This window comes from Alternaria triticimaculans (assembly GCF_023758025.1).
Source record: "Alternaria triticimaculans strain BMP 0046 chromosome Unknown scaffold_26, whole genome shotgun sequence".
Lineage (NCBI taxonomy): Eukaryota > Fungi > Ascomycota > Dothideomycetes > Pleosporales > Pleosporaceae > Alternaria > Alternaria triticimaculans.
The window spans coordinates 20,179-44,750 of record NW_026055983.1 but is presented as its reverse complement, the minus strand read 5'-3'; the positions used below and the strand labels follow the sequence as shown (position 1 = coordinate 44,750).

Below are 24,572 nucleotides of genomic sequence, written 5' to 3'. Positions count from 1 at the left end.
CACGGGCGATGGCGATCACGACGGAACGGCGCAGCAGGGGTGGCTTGCGCATCGCCCATTTTTCCCTGCAGTGCGGCCGAGCAGACTGTTGCGGTGCGCGCAGCCTCGCTGGCAGGTCATTCGCGTGCTCCAGCACCGTTTCAGCGCGCTTGCTTGGACACGCACTTCCAAACACGTTACGATAACCACCGCTGTCACCCAACTACCGACAGCCCACCAGCGTCGCACACAGTCGCACTACAGCGAGAACAGGCTTCGAGAAACAGCCAACTTCAGCATTTTCCCGGCGCGGGCCGAGCTTTTGGCCGTTAGATCGTTGTTAGCCCAGCCAGATCTGTTGCGCGCTGGTGACCCCCCGCTGCCCATTGGCGACGGCGTCATTGCTAGCCGCTCGACTGCTCACCACACTGGATCAAGCAGGTGTGCAGCTGCAACACACATGTAGCTAGACGCGGTTCCTTGGTTGCCGGCCAGCATCATGGGTCACGGCTGAAGACGACCAAGGTTCAAAGTTCATGCATCTGAGCGGGCGCGATGGGCGGCTCAAACCACTGGCACTGGCAAGGCTGATGCACCGCGTTCCTGACGCATACGCAATTTGCGGTCCGTCGTCAGTAACATTTGACAGGTGCCAGAAGAAGCACTGGGGAGCCACCGGCCCAAGGCGGCCTGGTCCACCACCCAGCGCGACGTCGCCGTGTGAAGGTTGGTGGTTCGACGACAGTAGCAGCGAGTACACGAACCTGGCGGCACCAAGTCCGACCTTCACCACCACACCACCATCTCGTCCGTTCATAAACCACACTAAAGCAGCATTGACAGCAACACCCCGCAACAAGCCGTGCAAGCGTTGCCGAGCCCTGTAACATCCCTGCGCTTTCTCGCTGCGGGTTCCTTGGACTTCCCGCATCGCATCTGGCCAATAATGGCGCCGCCGCCTGCCTCGACGTTCGACTGCGAGACGCCACGGATCAGTCCTTGCTCGTCGGCCATTTTTCTACACGGGCCCTGGTCTATGCATGTAGCCTGCAGCCCACCATGTTCACGCACCGCTCGCTCCCCTTCCCTTTCGAGGGGAGGGCACCCTGGCATGCAGCACACCTGATCCAGAGCCTTTCGATTCGCCCGTTCCCGCTCCGTCTCTCCTTCGTAGTAGGCCCACGTCCCGAGCTACCGTATCCCTGTGCCCTGAGCCTTTGGGGTCTGCTAGCCCTCGACGTTAGTCACGCTTCTCGTCGTGTAACAAGCTGCTTCCAGATCCTCGAAGGATATCATGTTTCCCTAAGAGGCACCGCTGTCCATGCGTAGTCTGACCCTAGTCCCTCGCACTTGTCTTAACCTCGATTTTATCCGGATCGTCGTCAGTAGAGTACCGTCAAGCCTTTTTGTCTGAATGATCTGTTCCCCTCCCCTGCCGCCATCGCTGATATAGCCTCCGACGGTTCCTGGCCCTCTTTACAAAGGCCTACCCATCGCTGACTACCAGACTACGCTTTCACTCTTCCAAGCAAGTCGACTGTCCATCACCTCAACTCTTGTCAAGCATCAAGCGCCCACCGTCAGCGTCTATCTTTATTTGGCTCCCAGTATCACCTCCCCGGTAGCTTCTATTTCAAGCTTGAAGTTGCACCAAAACTCCGCGCCCCAATCCTACTGTCGGTACGACATCAGCTTTCAGCCTGGCTTCGCATACCCGCCATCCTTAGACCCACCAACACGCCAGCCTCGAACTGCCCGTTCGTAACAGTCTCGCGTCTTCAACGCGTGCTGGACTCGCCGTCGTAGTACTGCGACTGCCTTCACTCTTTCTCGCTGATCACCCGCATCAAACCCCGCACAGGGTTCGAGCGACGATCAACTGTCCACACCAAGCTTCGTCAGATCTTTACCCCTTGCGGAATCCGCAGTCTGGTACAAGTTCGAACAAGGACGCCAGCATCACCAGTCTTGAGGCCTTCCTGGTGACCACAATAACTAGGTAAGCAGCGGTCCAGCTTGAGGCCCGCTTCCCACTAACAGCGAGTCACAGGAGAGGTATCAGCCACACAGCTAAGCCTACATCTACTCCACTACATCAGTTCAAAAAGCGCCAATGGTCGACGGAAGCTTCCTCGTTCCTTTGTCTCCGCCTAGCTCGCCGCACATGTCTGCGTATAGCACGACTTCTGCAGACAACGAGTGGCATTCATCAGAATACAGAACTCTGGAACATACCCCACCACATTCAGATAGCGACATGGCCATGCTCCAAGCTGAGGTCGCTGGACACAACCTCGACATGAAGCGACCGTCAATGCGAACACACAAGAGCTTTCCTTACCTCCTCGACGGCAAGAGCCACCTGAACAGCGGCAGCAACACACCATCCGGACTTGATGAGATCGAGCAGCACGACATCCCAAATGTAACCTTTGGAGGTTCAGCACCCACCAGCCCAATCTCGAGACTGACGCCCCCCTCCACCAACGATGGTGTCAATGTGGAGAAGCTCGAGGACCAAGAAGACGACGATCTGATCCTCGACGACAAGGACGACTGCGAGGATGGAGAGGACAAGGGTGAAGATAGGCAACCTATGACCGCCGCGGAGATACGTGCTGCCAAGCGGAAGATGAAGAGGTTCAGACTTACCCACAACCAAACTCGGTTCCTCATGAGCGAATTCGCCCGACAAGCACACCCAGATGCAGCTCACAGAGAGCGACTAGCCCGAGAGATTCCCGGTCTCAGCCCCCGTCAGGTCCAGGTCTGGTTCCAGAACAGGTGAGTCGTGTCATAAACCACCGAAGGATGCATGTGCTGACATATGTACAGGCGTGCCAAGCTCAAGAGATTAACAAGCGACGACCGTGAGCGTATGATGAGGTCGCGAGCCTTACCAGACGACTTCGATATGGCCTCAGCATTGCATTCACCATTCGGAAACTCCCATGGTCTAGGCACACCGCTGGCATCACCCGCATCTTACGGGTCAAGTTTCCCCGAAGGCAACATGATGCGACCACTAAGCATTGATACCTTCCGGCGAGGGCCGCTCGACTCGCACATGTCACCCACGGGCATTAGCCCAGCGTTCGGTGGATTCACCTTTACTCCACCCCAGTCCGCAACCGATACCATTTCACCGGTATCAGCCCACGAGGGATCCCCCTTTGGCTTCCATTCAGCGCCGCTCGACACTAGCCCCAGAACGTCCAACCCTTTCTCCATGCCTGTCAGCAACCCTACCGCTTATGCTGCACAACATAGCATCCCACGCCTCTCGCTCCATGCCGACCGAATCGCAAGAAGTCGTGCCGAGTCTCTGCAGTCGCCTTTGAGGACTAGCATGAGCTACACTGGCAGTCACGACAGCAATGGCTCCGAGAACCATCACGACAGTCGGTCCTACTCGAGCTCTATGATGCCCTATGGTATTGGCTACTCCTGTAAGTTTACATAACCCACGTGGGCTTTCCACCGTTCTAACTTAACCAGACTCCCCAGTACCAGGCTTCGGAACTTCCACGGGCAACAGAATGCGGTCCTTCTCCAACGGCGTTCCCCGGCGCATTGAGTTGAGCACCCACTACACGCCTCAACGCAACGGATCGACACCACAAACAGCCCACTTTCCATCCTTTTCTGGCTCACCGCTCGTAACACCTCAGAGCTATGCAATGCCTCAGATGAGCGCACCTCACCACATGTCGTCATTCCCAAACTCCTACATGCGGAACGACTCGGCGCACAATGACTCGTATTCTGCCGTCGGCTCTGTCCTGGGAGAAGTCATGGAGAACACCAGCCAGCACAGCGACGACCATCACAACGATCAGTACTAAGCGCTCGAATGTTTTGATTACTTTGAATTTATTTTGCGGTCAAGATTATGAACAGCGTGCTATGTCTTATCAAGAAAAAATGGGTACGGATATATGTTTCGACTGGATTGATGACATGACCACTGTCTTGTATCACCAACCTTCTGCGATACCAGTCTCGCATCTCTATACGAATTCTTCGGTGGTTGTTTCGACATATTTTATCATAGCAGGCAGGCGATTACCCCTTGTTTCCGATCTCCTTTCAACAACAACCCTTCGCAGCTCGATTTTGCAGCGCATATTGGTATTATCATTCTATGTATCATCTTATCCTACAATCACCGCATCTCATTGTGGCAATTCAAACCCTTCAACGCAAACGCTGTACCCACTTCTCATTTCTTGGCCCTGCCGCCACTCTGCCATGTCCAATATACACGGCCACACTTGAGGCGCTTCGGAAAAAGCCATACCTGTACAAACTGCAAAGAGGCGAAAGTAATACCCACCTGACACGGCCGATCACACAACAGAACAAGTTAATGATACCCCACATCTTCCAATACAATCTTGCAGGGCGGCTACCGTCACTGCTGTGGATCTGCTACCTGCATGTGCCTGACTAACTAACTTAACGGTGGACCGATTGACACACAGGTGGTGGCGGCAGCATCGCCAAGCAATCCACCGTCGTCGAACGACATGTACCTCTATATCCAAGCGAAACTAGTCCAAACCATCTGGCCAGCTACCCAGCCGCCTCATACCTGAGGCGATGTCGGAGCCTCTAGCGGACACCGAACCATGTGGATACCCTTCTCTGCCCTTGCCTAGAAAGAAGTAGTCGCTCAAGCAACTTGACAAGCACTTCTTGTACACGGCCGGACAACGGGACGATGTCACATCAAGGGCCGTGAGCACCTCTCGCAGCGCAGAGGACTTGTTCCGAAATTCCGGGCGAAGAGAAAAACTGGGCGGATAGATCTAGACAGGAATGTGGATACTACGATTACGAATGAGCTGAGCCTACGAATGAAAAACTTCCCGCGTACAGCGCGAAGGCGAAAACAACTAATTACACTGACGACGTTTGGGCGTTGGCAGACGCAGGTCGCTGCCATGGCTCACTCAGAGTCTCACGCACACCCACATGGCAACCACACACACAGTTTCACATCACCACTTGTATCATGCACTAGAATCTTCTTCAGCTAGAAAAGCTTCCACAAACCACCACGCCGGCTTCCCCCTCAGCGCCCCAGCCGTCGATCCTTCCCTTCCACCACCGGATGGGTGGGGGAGAAGGAGGCGAGGCAGTGGAAAGCATCACCATGCAGCTTCTCTGACCATCCCTAATCAAAGTCTCAAACACGCACATGACCACGAACATGTTTAGATTGCTCGCACAAGCTGCATAGCGTGGTAGGAATGGATGGATGGGGCGGGAAAGGGACGCGAAGCCAGACGGGGGGAAGAAAGGCATGATCTCCACACTTTACCCCAGACTTTACCTGCTTTGTGGGCTGCATGGCCTCAAGGACTGGTCGTCACTACATGCAGGTATGTGTACAGGATGGTGCTTGGCAGCAGATTAATTTCGGCTTCTGAGGCTCAGGAACCGATGGGTTGCATGGGTTGTAGTGCGTCGCAGTGTGGTGTTCTAGTGCGTTACTACGCTTTTGGTAGTGCGAGGCAGGGCAAGCTACGTGCGGTAGGGGTAGGGTATAGCTGGGCGAAGTGGTGTGAGAGGATCGAAAGGTTGCGAAGAAATGATGTACACATGCTTGATAGCTTGTGCATATCGTGACAGGGAAAGCCATGGCATGTGTGGTTAAATTGGTTGAAGCAAGTGCGACCTACGTATACGGACATCCGATGGACCAGAACCAGAAAACTTGCTGGGTTCGGATGATGGGTCCTTACGTGCGGGAGGATTATTGTGGGTTGTGCAAGGTGGTACAGCATGGAAGAAAAAAACGTGGAGAGCAAAACGGTGGAGTGACAGCGAGTAGAGTAGGGTCCTTGCGCCTTCTGTTTTTCGCGTCAGGTGCATGGACGTACGTTCATCGTGTGCTTTGGAAGATCGGGGTTTGTGCATTTTGCGGGGAAGATGGAAGGTCGGTTATGCTCTGTTGTCAGGATCGGTATGCGTCGAGCTGCAGTATACACATCAGCAACAGAGTATGGAACTATGGCCAAGGGTTGATGGACAAAGACAGGGTGGGAATACGCCAGCAGCTGCGTGACACACTGGATATGAATTTCTTGCAGCGGCTGGCGTGTTTGAGTGGCTGGTTTGGCAGATTGGAGAGTTTCCGCTAAGAAGCGAATGCTAGGTGTGGATCTTAACTTTGTTAGAGTTATTAAACGGCTGCTGCTGGCATCGTTAGATTGAGGAGCCGCGGGTGCTCTGGTCAAGGCAAGAGAAAGATCTTAGGCTTAATCGTGGCTGGGCACGGCCGGGGTAAGGGCTACGCGGGCGAATTGGGTCATTCACAGAGCGCCTTCTTCCAAGCGGTGGTCTTCGAGAAGGCCATGGTACATGGTTCAGCGGAGACGTCGTGTGAATGGGCAGAGGATGTCCTGCAGCCGGTGCTGGGTACGGAAGCATGAGCGTGTGATCTAGGTTGATCGGCTGCTCTTCGTGTGCGATGAGGCTCGCCGTGCATGGCTCCAGCGGCGGTGTGATAGGCGCCCTCTAGAGACGTTTCTAGCAGCTTGTATTCTCGAGTTAAGCTCGCTAGCTTCGGCCACTTATCGACAAGGGCAGGGCCGGGGCAGGTTACTCCAGACCAAAGCAAGACGCGCGACTCAGGACGGACCACACCGAGCACAAGCGAAAGCAACCATGGCATTGACAACAACGCAGGCCGGCGCTGAAGTCATCGTGGCTCACCCATGGGGTAAGGCCGCCGCAATGCGGTACGCCATTCCGACAGAACCCTCGAGGGCCACCGTTCACCTCCTGCGGAGCGCATCATGTGCAGGACGAGCGTTGGCTAGCGTCCCCTGTCGCTGCTTTTGCACCACGCCCTCCACCTTGTTCCTCCACATTCCTTCCTTTCACAAACGTCCTCGCATCGCAGCCTAGCCGCTGAGCTTACCGGACCGGACCTTAGGCAATGGCGCTACCAGAAATATTGTCCGTCAGCTCGGTGGTGTGGTGCAAGGTACACATGAGTCGCGCCTTTGCGGTCCAAGGAGTCCGGAACGACGTGCCTGAAATGATGAGTAAGGGGACTGCCATCCCGGCTGAATTACGACCTGGAACTGGTTCGACAGGAACTTTTAGCCTTCATGACGTGCGGAGAAGGCTCGAGGCTTATCCCTCCACAAACACCCTATTGGCACTTCAAGAGCCGAGAAGGATCGTGGAGTCTGCAGTCTGGCGAGGTGGAGGGCACTGGGTTTCTCGGTGTCAGCCCTGCGACGCTGTGTTGTGCTTGTCGTCGTCGGTCCTGAGTTCCGGATGTGCGATTGGCCGGGTCGCATCAGGGTCGCTTTCCTGTTTTGGCGCGGAGTGAATTGCCAGTATTAGAGGCGATTGGTGGAAGACGCATATCACGTGGAGGTTGCGCTGCCAGCGTCTCGCTCCACAGGTCCCGAGGTCAGCAGGGATGCGACGACTTCTGGTAGCGCTGCCATGATGATGTCGAGATACGTACCTAAGGCGGCGCCTCGGTCGAGAAGCGAAATGCAGTAAGGTATTGGAAATGGCTGATACGCATGGCGAATAGATGCAGAATGTGTGAGCCGTTGGGCAGTCATGCTTCTTCGACAAGTTCGCTCGTGGTGGGTCAGGCTCTCGCGCCTCTGGAGAATGACGATGCAGGCCAGAAGAAGCAAAGGGCGGGACGGGATGATGCAGACAACAAAGACGGGACGAGCACGACCTTCCAAATTTCTTCTTTCACCTGCATTGCTATCTCCCCACCCACATGCAACTTCCTCATCTGCAGCCACGGCCGGTACTTTGAGCAAAGCAAAGAATCCTACGGCAGCTTGATACGATGTCAATTTTGACTCCAACCCGTCACATGCCATCAACGCCAAAGGATTGTGAGGCGCTTTTAGTGCCCGAGGGTGGTTCCTCAGCCGTTATGCACCTGCGTTGATACGGCGCAGGGCGATCCTCGAAGGATACGAGCAAGGCCATGGCAGTCAGCGATCGGACGACGGCAAGCTTGCGCCATCGACACCAAACCTTCTGACCCGCCTATTCGCGCGTCCGGGCACCGGAGCAAGATACGAGATGCGGAAGGCTGGCGCACGCTTTAAAAGCTGAGCTTGCCCCAAGGCGCAGGCTTGGGGGACTACTCGATGAGGAGCGTCTGCGTCTGCCACAGCCGGCGGCTTTTCTGACAGGAAAGTAAGAGTGGCACTTCGCCGAGGTAATGTGGGTGTGGCTGACGATGAGAGGTGGAACTTTTCGACGCCGCTGACGGTCAAAGTTTCCTCTTCCACGGTGCCCGTATGCGGGACTCTGCGACGTTCGTTTCCTCCTTCATCTCCACACCCCCAGATACATGGGAATTGCGCTTTCCGCAGACTTGCATATCTCCGGCATCCCGAGGCGAATACTGCGGGGCGAATGCGATTGATGGAATTGCGATGGCCAACGCATCGTTAGGCATGGCTGTCCTCTTTTGTCGCAACACGACAGAATGCGGACGTCATGCCTCATTTCGTTGGTAGGGCGCGTGAGGTTTAATCCTCAGCGTTGAGGCGACTCGCCCACACGCAAGTATAAGAGGTCGTACCAAACCGCCAGAGACCACAAGCCATTTGGTCTGGCCTCGGTACCTGGCATTACGGACCGCTGCATTACACCCGCAGCAGGGTTTCAGCATCGGTCGTGTTCGTTGCTTTTGCGACCACGACATTGCTTCTGCTGTGCTGCCGGCGCATGCAAAACCGTCGGCTGTGCGCTGCTAATGCCACGCTGCATGACAGGATTCCGGCAGCTGCTGGCTGCACTCGGCTGCTGAAGTTGCCGTCTCGTTGTGTCACCGTTTCGTTTCGTGTGAGTCAAGGATTGCAACGGGCGATGATGGTGGCTGTTGGGTGGGTTGAGACCTCGGGAGCAATGATGGTGGGTAGACTCCCCAAGCGGCATGTCACTGGTGTCAGTAATCTCCAGGTAAGTGATACATAGTCAATGGGAGAGCCTGCGTCTGCCTGGGCATGTCTTGGTGGCGGTATGCGTTCACATTGCCATATTCATTTGCAATGACCCACAGTTGCAGCTCATTGCTTCCACAAGAAAGCAGACCCCGCCTCATGTAAGGCAGAAATTTTACACTCATCTCCTAGGACTCTACATCATTATGGAGAAGCTTGGGTCTTAAAACTAATGTAGACGGCAGCGCACCTGTCGAGATTTCTCCAAGGTTGTATGAGGTGACCGCGCATTTGAACGGCCCTACCTAGGTACCCGCTGTAAGAACGTGGGCTGTACGCGTCCGAACACGCTAGATTTACAGTATTCTCCCCAGGTGTGACAATCGAGATTCCGATATTGCGACCGAAGGACGACCCATATACCGGTACCAAGATCATTTTGCAGTTGTCAAAGATACCTAGGTACGGTGGCACAGTAGTCCAGGTTGCACTCTTGCAATCTCACAAGCGTGCGGTCGATGGTTCAGGGTCATTACCTCTTGAATACCCTTCTTGAGCTACTGCAGTAATACTAGCACAGTTGACAGCACAGATCTGCATCACCCCAAGATCGGGATATCAATATCGAAAGAGCATATTTCACTGCATTCACTTTCATCGACGCCGGTTGACACCCACTCCATTCACTGGTACTGTGAGAAAAGCCGCCCGTAGCATGCGCATTTCCCAAGACCCTCTTACCTCACAAACCCTTTGTTGAGAGCAGTCGTAATCATGATGTTATCGCTGTCTCATGATTGTTCATTGTTCATCGCTTGCGCAGCGCAGCGCAGCGCAGTCATGCCGCCGACAAAATGGTCGATGCATCGTCCAGTCAACAGAACGGAGTCCGTGTGAAGTCCACGACCAGTACCTGAGTCAAGTCGGGCCTTGTAGTCAGTAGTAACTTTGGAGGTGGTGCACAGAGTGGTCTGATCAACCTTATCGATTGTGGCAACAATACCTGAGGTTCGCACATGACAATGGAGTTAAGGCGGAGATGCCTTTCACGTGAATGGTCGCCTCCGCGAGACACGCCGTCATCGTGCATAGATGCGCAGCAAGACGTCAGTGGGTTTACATTTTTCTTCGATCTGCGCAGGAGGGGAGATGCATCTCGACATTGTATGGCTGACAGAACTTAGGCAGTATCGTGGGACTAGGACTGCCTTGTCTGCTGTTGCTTTGTTATAGCCACATCTGTGCTTTGCTGTGCAACGGGGTGTATCCTGAGAGACACAGGGCTGAACTATAATGGTCAAGTTAAGTCACCATCTACCTGGTTGTATGCTGCGAGTGAGAACAGGGCGTTTGGTACGCGGTAGACATATGGGTCTGCGCAACGGTGGTGTTTGCTAGAAGATGCATCTCAGCTCGCTGTTGCCGCCTGGCCCAGCGCAAGGCACCCCACGTACTAGAGCCTTGTCTCCATCCTCCGGCAACCATAGTCACGTCCTGCTAGGAGGAGTCACAACGAGGCCATTGGGGCGCAGTGCAGCAATGTGTGTCATGTCCTGCTTACTGCGTATGTGATGACGATATCAACGACTTGGAATTGGTGAGGCAGCGTGGGAGCCCCTCGCGCTTGCCTCATGTATCCGAGGAAGGCACAATCCGCACCATGGTTTATGAGCGCGCACCAATGAATTCACCGTGAAATGACTGTCCCGTGACCCTGAGCAAGCAGTCACCAAGCAAGCAAGCGGCAATTTGTCCGTGTGAATTCGAGGTGTTGGGACTGCCTTCAAGGGCTCGGCTAGGACAAGATCCTTGTTGCGGCTTAGTGTGGCACTCAAACAATTTTCGAAAGAGCCCAACCGCCATCCCTCCACCCACCCGTCTCTCCACTGCGAGAACACTCATCACGACACACGCAGCGGACTCAGTGATCTTCACACGAGCCGCCCCGTCGATTTCACGAATTTATTCGGCGAAATCCCCCTCCCGGACACGGAAACCTGTTCAGAGACCTCTTCATTGAAGCGCTCGGACAGCCCTCAACACCCTTCTCAAAGGAGTTGACCTCTGACCTTCCCTTCCCCACGCGGACGACACTCTTTTCTGCACCCCCCGAGTCGCTGTCCCAGCAACTCATTAATTCCGCAGAGTTCGTCCCCTCGCTCGAATCTGGGATTCCAGCACCAACGTCATCGCCCTCAGCCAGGTAGCGATTGCGCAGCCTACCGACCGCCCTCCACACCCTCACCGCACCTCACCTCACCCACCACCGAGTCCATGAGTAATCCCGCCTCGACTTCGCAAACCCCGCCGATTGCCGCTTCCTCGTCTGCGACCGCGAACAGCTCCTCTACAGGATCGTCCGCCACCGTGGCCGCCGGTTCGGCTCAACCCACTGCCCGCAGCTCGTACGCCAACGCGACCAAACCCACGATCGTGTCTAGCGCAGCGCCGCCCGTGGCAGTGGGAGGACCGCAGAGCGCGCAGCATGGCAAGAGCTCCTCTGTCTCCCCGGTGAACGGCAACGGCGCCCTCAAGCCTGCCATTCCCGTCATGCCCACCATCGTCAGCGGTGGTCCCAACGGCAGCGCCCACGAGCGCAAGTCGTCTGTCCAGATCAAGCAGACCCCGCCGGTTGCGACTGCAGGCGGCCCGCCCTCTGGTATCAAGTTCGGGTCGCTTGCCGGCTCGCCAGCGCCTGCCCACGCCTCGCCTGTAGTCCAGGGAAACCTGAACCCGGCGCAGGTGCAGAACCCGCGCGTTGCCTCGCCCGCTCATTCACCATCGCCCATTCCTACGCCTATTTCGGGAGGCCCCAAGCCCGACGGACTGCCCACTAGGCCAAACATTGTGTTCGGTGGCCAGGGCGGTGAAAGCACTGAGCCTAACGTGAGTTTGCGCCCTGCCCCCCATATAGTCCTCTCTCCGCTTCACATACTGACCCCACCACAGGCACGCCCTGCTATGCCCCCTCAACCAAACTCTCACACGATGCCCCAACACATGCGTCGCGAATCCTCCCAGTCTGCGCACAGCGACATGAGCAACGCAAACATGGGCCGCGGCGGCTCGTACTCCAACCGAGGCGGCCGTGGTGGATTCCCTCCTCAAGGTCAATACAACCCGCACATGGCCAACCATTCGCCACAGCCGTTCCGCCCGATGCCTCAGATGGGCCGCGGCCAGGCTGCGCCATTCCACCCTCCTGGCCCGCAGCGCTCTCCTTACACACAGAACCGTAGCCCTGCTATGACACCCGCTACTATGCATCAGCAGCAGCACCTCGCTAATCCTCAGAGCATGCCATACTATCCGCAACAGCAGTACCCTCAACAGGCAAGTACATCCTCCACTATTTCAGCAACTCCCTCAGTTTCTTCATCTCGCAGATCGGTTCTATCGACTGGATCGCGAGTTTCTCACAATTCTCCCATGTCCAGCTGTGTTTCTGTCGGGACCGAGAGGCCTTTCAACCAAGGTCGATCGGACTCGGCAAATGTCCCCACACAAATTGTTCCGCCACCAAATGTTTCAGTCTTTTCAAGTACAAATATCGAATCATTCCTAACACAAATTTCCCCACAGGCCATCTACGGAGGCATGCCCCAGCCTAACCTAGACCCATACAACAACTTCTACCCGCAGAGCTACGGACTTCAGCAGTCTATCCACTACCCAGGTGTTCCCGCCAGCCCAGGTCGTGGATTCCCTCCTCAAATGCAACCGTCTCCCTACGGTGTCGCCCCCTACGGTCATCAGCCACAGGCTCAGAGCATGTCGCGCACTCCTTCCAACATGTCGGAGCGCCCGTCATCTGCTGTTCCTCAGCCTTCCACACCTGCGATGACCAACGTCAACCACATTTCGCACACACACACTCCTAGCATGACGGCGGCAAGCCCCGCACCTAGCTCCACCTTTGAGCGTCCGAAGAGGCAAAGCAAGGCCATCCAGATCAAGACTGGTAAGTTGCAATCTCTGCATGCGATGATATGACAATACTAACAGCGTATAGTTGATGGTGAAGTTGTCGACTTCAAGCCCAAGGGCGCCTCGCCTGCCCCGCCTGCTGTAGCATCCGCTGCACCTGCTGCCCCTCGTTCTCCCGCTATTGCTGCCACTCCCACTCCTCCGCGCGCACCGAGCGCCACCGACTCTACTCGTGCTGAAGACACCGCTTCCAAGAAGGCCGAGTTTGTCAAGCAGTTCCAGGAGAAGCTCCGCCTACAAGAGGAAGCCGAGAAGAAGGCCAAGGAAGCTACAGAGGAAGAGGCCAAGGCCGAAGCCAATGCAAAGCTTGCTGCTAAGGAAGAGGCCGACGCCAAAGCTGCTCTTGAAGCCAAGGAGAAGGAGGATGCCGAAGCAGCTAAGAAGGCCGAGACTGACGAGGCCGAGAAGAAGCGCCTCGAAGACGAAGAGATGGACCGCATGATTGCCGAGATGGAGGCAGAAGAGAAGAAGCGCGAAGAAGATGAGAAGCGCTACGCCGAGGAGAAGGCAAAGAAGGCCGAGGCTGAGAAGGCCAACGCTGCCGAGAAGGTCAAGCAGGAGGAGGAGCGTCTGCGCAAGCTAGAGCGCGAAGCCGAAGAGGCTGAAGCCGCTCGCGCAGCAGAGACTCCTGAGCAGAAGGCCGAACGCGAGGCTAAGGACAAGGCTCTCTTCGCAAGCCTGAAGAAGAACACCATGTTCGGTCCCGGTGCCTCTCAGACTGAGGAAGAGGCGGCTCCCGCTGAGTCCGCAGCTCCTGTTGCCGCACCTGCACCCTCCAAGACCCCCACTGGCTCCAAGCCCAAGCCAGCTGCTCTCAAGCTCGAGACCAACAAGTCTGTCGAGCCCGCACAGCCGACTGCTGGTATGCAGGCACTCAAGACTGCACGTTTCCTCGAAGTTCGTGCTGAGGTTATGTATCCTCAAGGCGTAGCCAGTCCCAACCCAGCTCTTAACAACAGCAACCGGAGCAAGGGCCGCCAGTACGACAAGGACTTCCTCTTGCAATTCCAGGATGTCTTCAAGGAGAAGCCATCTGTTGACTGGGACATGAAGCTCAAGGAGACAGTTGGTGACGAGCCCCAATCTGCTCGCGGTCCTCCATCTGCTCGTCCCGGTTCTATGCATCTGGGCGCCGGTGGACGTCAAGGCTCTCGCCCTGGCGGTGGCGGTGGAATGGGTACATTTGGGCAAGGCGGTGGATTCCAGCCAGGAGGCCGCACACTCCCGCCAGGTACGACATCCGAACAGCGTTTCCAGCAAGCCCAAGGCGGACGCGGTGGCTCTATGACGAACCCTCTTGCTCATGTCGTTCTAGGTGGAGGTCGTGGTGGATTTCCTATGGGCGGGCAGTCGATGTCAGGACGTCAAAGCTCCTACCAGAGCGCCGACCGCAATCAACCCAATTCTCCTCGCGTTGGCAGCTCACGCGGTAGGGGCGGCCAAAACAGCCACAAGGGTGGCCGCGGCGGCCATGCTCAAGATGCCAAGCAAATGCCATTGACCGCCGGTCAGGAAGTCAAGGCACTCCAACGCTCGCAGACTGGTTGGGTGCCTACGTCGCTCACTCAGCCCGCTGCTGTCCAGGCCCAGATGAGCGCAGGCCACTTGGCTCCCGATATGGTACAGCGTAAGGTCAAGGCCGCTCTCAACAAGATGACACCCGACAAGTTCGACAAGATTTCCGATCAAATCCTTGAGATCGCTGGACAGTCAAAGGATGAGACTGATGGACGCACTCTTCGCCAGGTCATTCAGCTCACCTTTGAGAAGGCTTGTGACGAGTCTCATTGGTCGTCCATGTACGCCAAGTTCTGTAGCCGCATGTTGCAGACCATGAGCACCGAGATCAAGGATGAGAATGTCCGCGACAAGCACGGTGCGCCAGTTGTCGGTGGTGCTCTCTTCCGTAAGTACCTCCTCAACCGCTGTCAAGAGGAGTTCGAGCGTGGTTGGGAAGTCAACCTGCCCGAGGCGCCTGAAGGCGAAAAGGAGGCGAAGCTTCTGTCAGACGAGTACTACGTTGCCGCTGCAGCCAAGCGTAAGGGTCTCGGTCTGATCCAGTTCATCGGAGAGCTATACAAGCTGGGCATGTTGACTCTGCGCATCATGCACGAGTGTGTGCTTAAGCTTCTCGACTTTGAGGGTCTCCCCGATGAGGCCGCTATTGAGAGCTTGGTCAAGCTGCTACGCACTGTGGGTGCCACGATGGAGTCCGCCGAAGCCGGCCCCAAGATGATCAACATGTACTTCGAGCGCATCGAGAAGGTCATGAACATGGAGGGTCTTCCTTCGCGTATGCACTTCATGTTGCTTGACACCGTCGACATGCGCAAGTCCGGCTGGAAGTCCAAGGACATCCTCAAGGGTCCCAAGACCATCGCCGAGATTCATCAAGAAGCCATGGCAGCCCAACAGGCCGCCGAGATGGAGCGCACACGTTCAAACCAACGCGGTGGTGGTGGCCGTCTTCCCATGGGTCGCGGCGACGCTCGCTCGTTCTCAGGTGGTGGCATGCAGCCTCCTCCAGACACTGGCAGCCGTGTCCAAATGGACGATCTCCGCAAGCTGTCCAAGGGTGCTTCTGGACGCAACCTCAACAACGCTGGATCTCTCGGCCCGTCCATGCTTGGTAACCGCGCCGGTAGCCGCCGTGGTATGGGTATCGGTCCCGGCATGGGTAGTCGTGAAGACTCCAACGCCTCTTCGCGCAATGGCACACCACCAGTGCAGAAGGAGAAGGAGGCCACTGCTCATGCAAACGCTTTCAGGTAAGATCCGTGCTGTTTTTACTCGAGATCTTTACTAACATATGTCACAGTGCACTTGCTGCTCTTAGCAACGAAGACGCCGGCGAGGCTGGCTCTACATCCAACGCTGCTGATGAGTCTGCTGCCGACGCGGAGGCCAAGCCTTCCGAGTGATTACCTTTCCTTTCGAGCGCGTGACGGTTATACCCATAGACCACACCGCACGCGGTAATCTAATCGCCTGTTTCGTTGCATAGAAGGGGGCATCAGCGCGCGCATTGTTCTGCATTTCGCGGGGTTTCATTACTGCGACTTTCAAGAGCGATGGATTCCAAAAGTTTCCTTGTTGTCTGACGGCCGGTCTCACGAAATGGGTTTGGGTGTTCAAACCATTGGTTGGTACAAGCCTCGATGACTCTTTTTATGCGCATGCTTCATGACGGCGTTCCGGATCTGAAGATGGGGATGGTCTACACCACACGCTTTTCACGAGCGCTCTGGGTGGGCATTTTGGCCAAGTTTTCCTCAGTCCTCCATCTTTTCTTTGCGCTGCGATTTCCTTGGGGTAGGGAGGACCAAGAGGTAGAAGGAGTACCGCGTCTTCCTGTGGAGGTCTCTCCAATCCCGCTCCCCCTTTATGCGCATGTTATCCTCCTTTCCTTCTTTTTGCCTCTTACAGAGAGTGGTGGCTTGGTGATGCGGTGTCCGCCGACGATAGCAAACTTGCTTAGGCATGCACTTGCGAAAAAGATCCTGCGTACACGAGAGCAAGATCTACGAGGAGATGACTCTTTGTGCAATAGCTTGATCTAGTTCGAATAAACTGGTAAAAAATTATGACTCTGCTTCTGTCTGTGATACTGTCTGTGATGCGCCTGGGCCAAGGGGAGTCTGCGTCCGCCCCTGGAACCGTTGAACGCACGTTCCCCGCCAATGATGTGATGTGATGTAAACGTCGATCTTACTGCGGGACGTTTGCAGACGGCAGGAGCGTTGCGCGTCTTTGCGCAACTTCCAGGTGAGGGGCAGCGCGCAGGGATGCAGGTGAGCATGGCGCAACTGGCTACGTCATAAGGACAGAGTGGTCAACCACATATCAGAACATCAGGCTGGCCGAAGTAAGCACATTACACCTCACTCTCAACACTTCCTAAAGGCGAAACTTCAGACATCCTCACATCAGACCCTATATTTCGATCCGAATCACAGCACGAGTCTACCACACAAAGCAATCATGTCCGACCAGAACAACCAACAAAAAGGCTTCTTCGGCACCGCTGCTAGCGGTCTCGGTACGTCCCATTACGCCTGTTTACTGTTCAAGCAGCAGGGGCGCAACTTGAGAGCAGAGTCTTTGCTAACAATCCAGGAAACACTCTAGGCGCCGCAACAAACACCCTCGGCAAAGGCGTCCAAGGCGTCACCGACGCTACCGGCAATGTTGTCGCGGCTGGTGGAAAGGGACTCGGTGACGCTGTTACGGGGATTACCCAGGGTGCTGGTGATACTACCAAAGGTGAGTAATGGTGCAACGGACAAGGGAAGGGTAATGAAGCTTGTGCTAACGTGTTGTAATAGCGGCGGGCAACTTTGTCGGCGACACAACGAAGGCTGGTGGAAGGAGCGTGGGTATGGAGCAGAAGGATAATCAGACTGGTGGACAGTAGAGTGGTGGGAATGTTTCTCTGCGATAGCGGGAGTAAGCTCGGTGATGAGTAAAGCCAACAAGTACCTTTGAGGTCGGCGTAATGCCAATGAAGAAGAATGAATGTTACCTATGAAGGCATTATCGACCTTGGACAGTGGTGCTGAAGTGCGTGCAGGCCATTTGGGTGTACCAGAGTCATGAGACTTACTGGTCGCACTAGCCTAGCTCAAGCGATTCTCGGGTGCTTCGAGGGGTATAAATACAGTCTATCCCTCTTCTCAAGCTACCTTTCTATTATCTATTATTTCCGATTTGCCTTCTTCAAAACGCAGAGAACGAGCCCGCATGAGTGGACGTCGAGACCAAACTCAAAACCCTTACGTTTCATGGAGTTCCCGCCTGCACCTAAAATCAAGGATGCCCATCCGATGGTGTTTCCTACCAACCACATACCTATTGATTTGTTCCCAAAACACTGCAATGGCGTGCCATGTTTTTCGAGTCCTACGATCGAAACCCCCAATCAAGCACTCCATGTGGAATGCCTTGGTTACTGATTGTGGATGGTGCACATGCAGAAGGCGTCGAACAAAACTCTCCAATGGACTTATATGACTTCGCAAAACTACTAGCGATGCGATGCATGGGTATATACATACCTTCGATTTATACCAAAAAGACATACGAAAAAAACATGAGGCGCACGTACTGCCCCGACGGACTCGCATCTTATTCTGGAACCGTACGCTGGCTGTATAAATACCTCTCTTTTTCTTTTCCTTACTCTTGCTCTCAACATCCACAGCCTTTTGGCTTTTCCAAAATGATACGTCACCCGATGTATGGTGTTCTGCTCCTTCTGCCTTTCAAAAATCAGTCGCATACATTCCATGTTCTCGCCTGCCGCCTTCTCTCCCAGAACGGTGGACCTACATCGGCCATGGACTTTGTAGTCTTCCAAAGTTCATCTCATCCTACCCAATGAAAGAGTTGAGTTTCTCTTCTCGCAGAACTAAAAGCCTGTCTGTACCCGCCATTTGCTCAGGCGTACTTCTGCATTGGGTCACCGCTGAAGTCTCCAACATCCGTTACGCAGGATTTGATGCGCGCTAAGAGAGCTTTTCCCGCGGTTATCGTTCCAAAAGTCTTCGATGCAAACTTCATGTGCTGTCCTGCTTTGACTAAGGAACACAGCAACGACTAACCCATGTTGCTTTCGCGATTCTTGGTAGTAGAGAAGCCTATCAAATGGCAATAGCACACGGAACTGCTTGCATATAAAGTGTCCTTCCTCCGAGTGTTTCCTTTCATCGTCTACGTCTTTACGTGTGCATTGAATCCAAAACAATTGGAGCCGTCTTCGATGGTTGTGGCCTCCGGCGCCTTTGCAAAAGCCAAAAGCTCAACGGCAATGTATGCATCCTGTTGACTTCAAAAAGTCTATTCTATTATGACATGTGTCGACCAGTGGTTGTGATCCGAATTTATATGCCTGCCGAGTTCCCGTTCTCCAAAAATACCCGACAGCAGACGAATGTGGCGAGAATTCGACACCAAAAACTATACGAGCAGAAAAATATGGGCCCCCAATCTATACAAAATGTTTTATTCACGTCTTATGAGACAGCCAGCGTGACTGCTGGTAGGTGCACCATTTGGCTTTGCTGGCGATCTTCCAAAACGCAATATCGGCAGGTCCTGTCGCCTATTGGATCTAGCGGCAAGAACACTGATGCCATTTCACCTTTTGCGTATAAAGCTGCGTCTTTGAATTGTTACTGAATCTCAAAAGTACGACGTTCCAAACAAAACACCAGAAGGCACGGGGAAATCGCGATGAGTTTGGCTCTTAGCTCGCTTCCTCAAAACAAATCAGCCCCAAAGACCATATATGGGTCGTGCCATTTGACTTGCCGTAACACGGGCCAAATAGTAATCCTGTAGCGATAATCGCAAAAGATCGGGCAGCGGTGACAATACTCACTACCAGGATGCTCACGAAATTGGGATCGAAGAATCGTTCAGCCTCCTACGAGTGTAGAATGGCACCCTCGTCTGCCAATAAAACGTGCATGCATGCTCCCTCTCGAAGGGTTTGACCGCGCGCGACCGGGCAAGACAGATCCGCGTAGACGACCTTGAAGCATGGAATTAGTGTGAGATTGCCGTGCAGGCACAACGATATCCCGAAAGTGGAGCAGGTCGTCTTGCTGCCAGAGCATGGATCCGTAGCTAATCAGCAAGATCTTAAGCCGCGATATCCACTTTCCGGAAGCATGTCGTTGGAACATAGCGGCCAACTGAGAGAGCCAGGAAGTGCTTTGGAGATATGAACTTCCCACAGCTTCCAAGTCGACGATGATGTAGAGCTGAGGGAAGCTAGCGATCGTACGCGCTAAGAGGTCGAACCATTGCTCGACAGAGTCGGCTGCACGAAATTGCGCACAACTCAGCGCAAGTGAGCGTTCCGTCTGCTGTGAGATATTGAGCTGTATTGCCTGACATATCAGTCCTTTGATAACGTCTACTGTCGATGCAGCAGATGCACCATGCGCCGATACTGACTTCAGAGCCCAGAGTATGGGGACGGTCCGATTGCGCAGGTCGTGTATGACGTCAACGGCGAACCCCTGGACTTGAAATCGAGTGCTGTATTCGCCTTTCACCATAATCATAGCGGGTGATGATGCAGACTCCCAGGCGGCAAACTTCGAATTTGACCAGAATTGCGACCCCGTCTCCTCTTTCAACCGACGGCCTCTGGTGCGAGCACTCATGAAAGCGCGGTATTGCAGGGCTTTCAGCGGATCCAGCGCATTCGCACCAGAGAGGAAATCCATGATCTGGTTCAGCTGGAGATCCGTCAGGCGGTGGTTGGTGTCCAGATTCGCACTCGTTTGAATCGACTGGTACGCTGCGCATTATTAGAAAAAGCATTGTTGACTGCACGAGTACCCTACAGATGAGCAGCCCTCTCACTTCCTGGAGGGTTTCTTCCGAGCTTTTCAGCCTCTTGCCCAATTCTTTGATTTCCAGATGCATATCGCGCTGCTCCGCCTGAGCACCTGCGTTCGCCAATACTTCAATCGATCTCGTGCATTCTTCGACTTCCTGGACCAAGTCGTTGTAGTAGAGCTCGGCGGGTCGACTCAGGGCTTCCCACGCATGGCGCAGTTTGCCTTGCTGATACCAACGCTCCGCCCGAAGGAAGAACTGGATGATTTTACTATAAATCTCGGATACTGCATGGCGCATGCGATCGGTAGGGTAGAGGATATTTGCGGATTCTATGCGCGGTAATACGTCCGCGATTTGGCTTAAGCCTTTCGCAAGGACTCTGAGTTGCTTCCCATGGTTTTCCACTAACTAACACGGACTATTAGCCTGCAATTCGTACATATTGGAAAGCAGTACGTACGACGAAGAGAAACTTCATTGCCCCCCATGCCAGACTGACGTACTCAGGGTGATGCTGGACGAGGACGTCAAAGATCTGGCCATAATGGCAGATGCGCAACGATAGCTTTGATAACCACTTAGCGACCTTTTTATCCTCATGTTGTCGCTCGTACTTGGATCGCGCTTCGTTGAGAACGCTTTCCAAGTCGTTGAGACTTTGAAGTTGCTGAACTCTGTCGAATTTGGCGCAGGTGCGGGGATCCAGCTGAAAGACGGCAAGCGCCTCTTTGAAGGCATCCTCGGCTGAGCTCGCAGGGGAGCTGGCCCGGGCATTCAAGTACCAGCGACTTTGCGACTGCATTGAATATGATCTGTCTCAAATGATGCACAATAGGGGTGAATGATATCAGTTCCTGCTGACGAAAAGACGCATCGTAGAAGCTTGCGATAAGCAGAGGATCCAGCTGAGATGTGGTACCTGGCGGGATGGTTGCCTCCATCCCGCTGAGGCGCAGTCATTTGGCCCCCAAATGAGGTATTGGTTGCATGCTCTGAGGCTGAGCGACAAGGCTTTGCCATATAAGCGCGCACCTGAGTGCGAACATCATCTTCAGATTCACTGCGTCGCGCACTTCATCACAGCCAAACAACAATGGATCGACAAGCGCCAGCAACACTACAGTCAGCATCTTCTCGCAGCATTATCGTCGAGCCACCAATAAATGCGACTCATCCCTCGCCTCGGGGCCCCAACGACCTGCGGAAAGTGCGAATGGAAGAGCAATGGGATGCGGAATCTTTGGATGCTTTGAGAGGTTATGCTCCTCTTTCACGGGATGCGACGACCGCGAGAGTGTTAGATTGGCAACATCTGAAGCACGAAAGCGAGCAGGATATTCCGAGGGGTTCTGACACCACAGATACCTCGGATGTGACTGAATTTGTTGTGCCATTTGCTGGGCGGAATCGTCCCGTAAGTGTCTTGAGTTCGAATGGTGAGATGATGTATACTTATTATTACAGAGCCGCGTTCGCTTCCACCATCGTGACGGCCCAGATGCAGCATACGAAGATCAAACTCGAGACGCACTGCAGCACATGTCCTCCGACTCAAAGGGCCCTCACTACGTGGACGTTTCCCCGCCATCCCCGGCATCATCTCGTTCACCTTCACCAGTACGATACCGTACCCGTCGGTCCCACATAGTAGAACGTTCGGACCATTCTCGGCAGAATAGACGTCCTGCATATGTAGAACCTGACTACTCGGATGATGATCACACTGCGAATGCGTCAAAGCTAACTCCAGAGAAACATCCAGCTGAGCAGCAGCAATCTGCTCCATCACGTGCAACAATGTCAGGAGTGGTCATGGCTCGTACAAAACAAGAGGATATTACATTCAGAGAGGTGTTGGACGAATTGGAGGCTCTCAGGATTGAAAACGAGCGTTTGCGACATGGAACCGGCGAAACGTCCGTACCCTCTCAGCCTGCAGTGCTAGCGTATACCAGCAAAGTCTTTTACAAAGTTGGACAGACACTGTATTTGGATGAGCCGCGTTGGGAGCCCGCTGAAGGATCTGGCGTCGTGTTACTGGCTAACAATCCGATCCGGAATATTGATCACTATCTAGATCAACACCCCGAGATAGCCTTCGCCATCTACAAGGAATACAAACAGACCCCACCTTCGGATCGCAGTAAGATCGAAACCAAGGACGGTGTCTACCGCTCTCCTACACCCGCGCATGAATTCCTCTCGATCATAGCCGACGACATGCTGGATGCGGTGGAAGAGTTAGTCCAGCAGGTACCCAATTTTGGCGACTACTTCCCGTACTTCGACCCTGAAGGGCAAATCCTGGCACCGTATCTCTTCATGTACTACAGCGCACCGTTCATTCCTGAAATACTACCCGATCTGGATATACCCAGTCAAAACCTGATTAGGCAATTGCAATCCGCAATTGAAAACAGCTATGGGTACGAATACGACTCAGCGAAGCTCCAAGCAGAGAAAGGAAGAGTATCGCGCAAACACCTCAAATATCTCATTCAACCTGGGGATGTCCTCGTTAGTAACGGATCAGGGGGCAACATCCCCCAGGCATGTATTGCTACAAGCTGGATTGAACGTCCAGAAACCACGCTCGACGAGTCTCAGTACGAGGAGTCCGACTTTATCCAGAGGAAGCGCATCCCAAGATATGGTCCTCTCGCCAATTCTGCATCCAGTCGCAAATTGATCACTTATACTTGGCAGGTTCCAATGTGGTTCTGGGAATTCGACGGCTCCTTCGCAAAACATGAGGCTAGCATAGACATCAAGATGTCTCTGGGATATGAGGAAGAGACAATTGCAATCAGAGATCTCAATTTCTACCCTCTTCGATATGCAAGTGAAGAGATGAGATCACTGCTTGAGAAAAGAGGCAGGACATTTTGGTCGCTTCGAAACAGACAGTTTGTATCTTATGTGCGCTCTAAAGAGGACGAGCTCTACAACGTACGTGTACAAACACTAGAAATCTATAGAGTCTTGCAAGAACTAACAAACTCAACGTAGATTGAGGAAAGATATATGGTCGACACGAAGGCGTACAAAATGCTGTTTCCTCAATCAGAGATTGCGAAACTACGCTGTGAAGATGATCTTGGCATCGCAGCCATGGCACGCGATCAACCGCCCGAAGACGGTGGTGCGCTTTTGGTCATGCCGGAGACTATCATGGCTCACAATCTGCAGGAGAAACACTGGAGAGAGCTTTTCGTCGACCGTATCACTGACGTAGTATGGAACAAGCAAGCCTTCAAAGATCTTGTCGCCGAACCAGAGACCAAGGAACTGGTGCAAGCGCTTGTTATGAAGCAAATCAACGCCAAGAAGTCGACGGACTTTGTGGCTGGCAAAGGCAATGGACTGATTATGCTTTTGCATGGAGCACCTGGAACTGGCAAGACATTTACGGCTGAGGGTGTTGCTGAGTTTGCAGAGAAGCCGTTGCTTCGTGTGACTTGCGGTGATGTAGGAACGGATGCTGAGGTTGTTGATCAGCGACTCCGCGCTACGTTTCAGCTAGGGAAAATGTGGGACTGCGGTACGTTACCTTGCATGGATGCAACTACAGGAGTGTGCTAACGAGCGTAGTCGTGCTTCTAGATGAGGCAGATGTCTTCCTCGAGGAACGCGACATGAAAGACCTGAAGAGAAATGCTTTGGTATCCGTGTTCCTCCGTGCCCTCGAGTACTACGATGGTATCCTAATACTGACTTCCAACCGCGTTGGTACTTGTACGCTACCCACGAGAACTCCCGGCTACGCTAGTCTCGCTAACCAACAAACCTACAGTTGACGAAGCATTCAAGTCTCGCATCCAGCTAGCCCTGCACTACGACAACCTTGGCCTTGTTCAGCGCAAGAAGATCTGGCGCAACTTCATCGCGCGTATGAAAACGCTCGATGAATCTTCCGACGACGACCTGGAAGATATCCTCGACCACATCGACGATCTCAGCAAGGAGCCGATGAACGGACGAGAGATTCGTAACGCGATCACTATTGCGAGACAGTTGGCCCAGTTCAGAGAGCAGCCGTTCCAGTACTCACATCTCAAGCATGCTATCAACGTTGGCAATCGGTTTAGCAAGTACCTGAAGGATCTGAGAATGAACTACACGGATGATATGATCAAACAAGATAGCGGGATCAGGTTTTCCTACACAGCAGCACCGGCGGGAATTGAGTGAAGAATGAGTAGGGCTGTCTCGGTCGCGTACGGTGCACTTCGCCGAGAGTGAAAAGAGAGAGTTCGTTACCGAAAGTGACATGACGTGACCTAGCTAGACCGGGAAATATAATAC

General features: G+C 54.0%; 5 protein-coding genes across 5 annotated transcripts; 4 read left to right on the top strand and 1 right to left on the bottom strand.

The window, feature by feature from the left end:
• Positions 1–2,092: 2,092 nt before the first annotated feature.
• On the top strand, positions 2,093–3,824 carry J4E78_010021 (uncharacterized protein; the record flags this gene model as incomplete). The annotated part of the gene is made up of 3 exons (XM_049370604.1): positions 2,093–2,763; positions 2,815–3,428; positions 3,478–3,824. 3 exons carry the CDS (start codon positions 2,093–2,095, stop codon positions 3,822–3,824), a joined length of 1,632 nt encoding a protein of 543 aa, XP_049217626.1.
• A 7,377-nt stretch (positions 3,825–11,201) lies between these two features.
• J4E78_010020 (uncharacterized protein) lies at positions 11,202–15,835 on the top strand (the record flags this gene model as incomplete). The annotated part of the gene is made up of 5 exons (XM_049370603.1): positions 11,202–11,813; positions 11,877–12,296; positions 12,510–12,888; positions 12,940–15,682; positions 15,733–15,835. 5 exons carry the CDS (start codon positions 11,202–11,204, stop codon positions 15,833–15,835), a joined length of 4,257 nt encoding a protein of 1,418 aa, XP_049217625.1.
• A 1,060-nt stretch (positions 15,836–16,895) lies between these two features.
• Positions 16,896–17,328, top strand: J4E78_010019 (uncharacterized protein; the record flags this gene model as incomplete). Its single annotated transcript, XM_049370602.1, has 3 exons — positions 16,896–16,953; positions 17,031–17,177; positions 17,240–17,328. The coding sequence occupies 3 exons, from the start codon at positions 16,896–16,898 to the stop codon at positions 17,326–17,328; spliced, it is 294 nt and encodes a 97-aa protein (XP_049217624.1).
• A 2,430-nt stretch (positions 17,329–19,758) lies between these two features.
• On the bottom strand, positions 19,759–21,069 carry J4E78_010018 (uncharacterized protein; the record flags this gene model as incomplete). The annotated part of the gene is made up of 4 exons (XM_049370601.1): positions 19,759–19,783; positions 19,875–20,223; positions 20,270–20,675; positions 20,728–21,069. 4 exons carry the CDS (start codon positions 21,067–21,069, stop codon positions 19,759–19,761), a joined length of 1,122 nt encoding a protein of 373 aa, XP_049217623.1.
• Positions 21,070–22,064: 995 nt separating this feature from the next.
• J4E78_010017 (uncharacterized protein) lies at positions 22,065–24,458 on the top strand (the record flags this gene model as incomplete). Its single annotated transcript, XM_049370600.1, has 4 exons — positions 22,065–23,216; positions 23,277–23,808; positions 23,859–24,002; positions 24,061–24,458. The coding sequence occupies 4 exons, from the start codon at positions 22,065–22,067 to the stop codon at positions 24,456–24,458; spliced, it is 2,226 nt and encodes a 741-aa protein (XP_049217622.1).
• Positions 24,459–24,572: the final 114 nt, after the last annotated feature.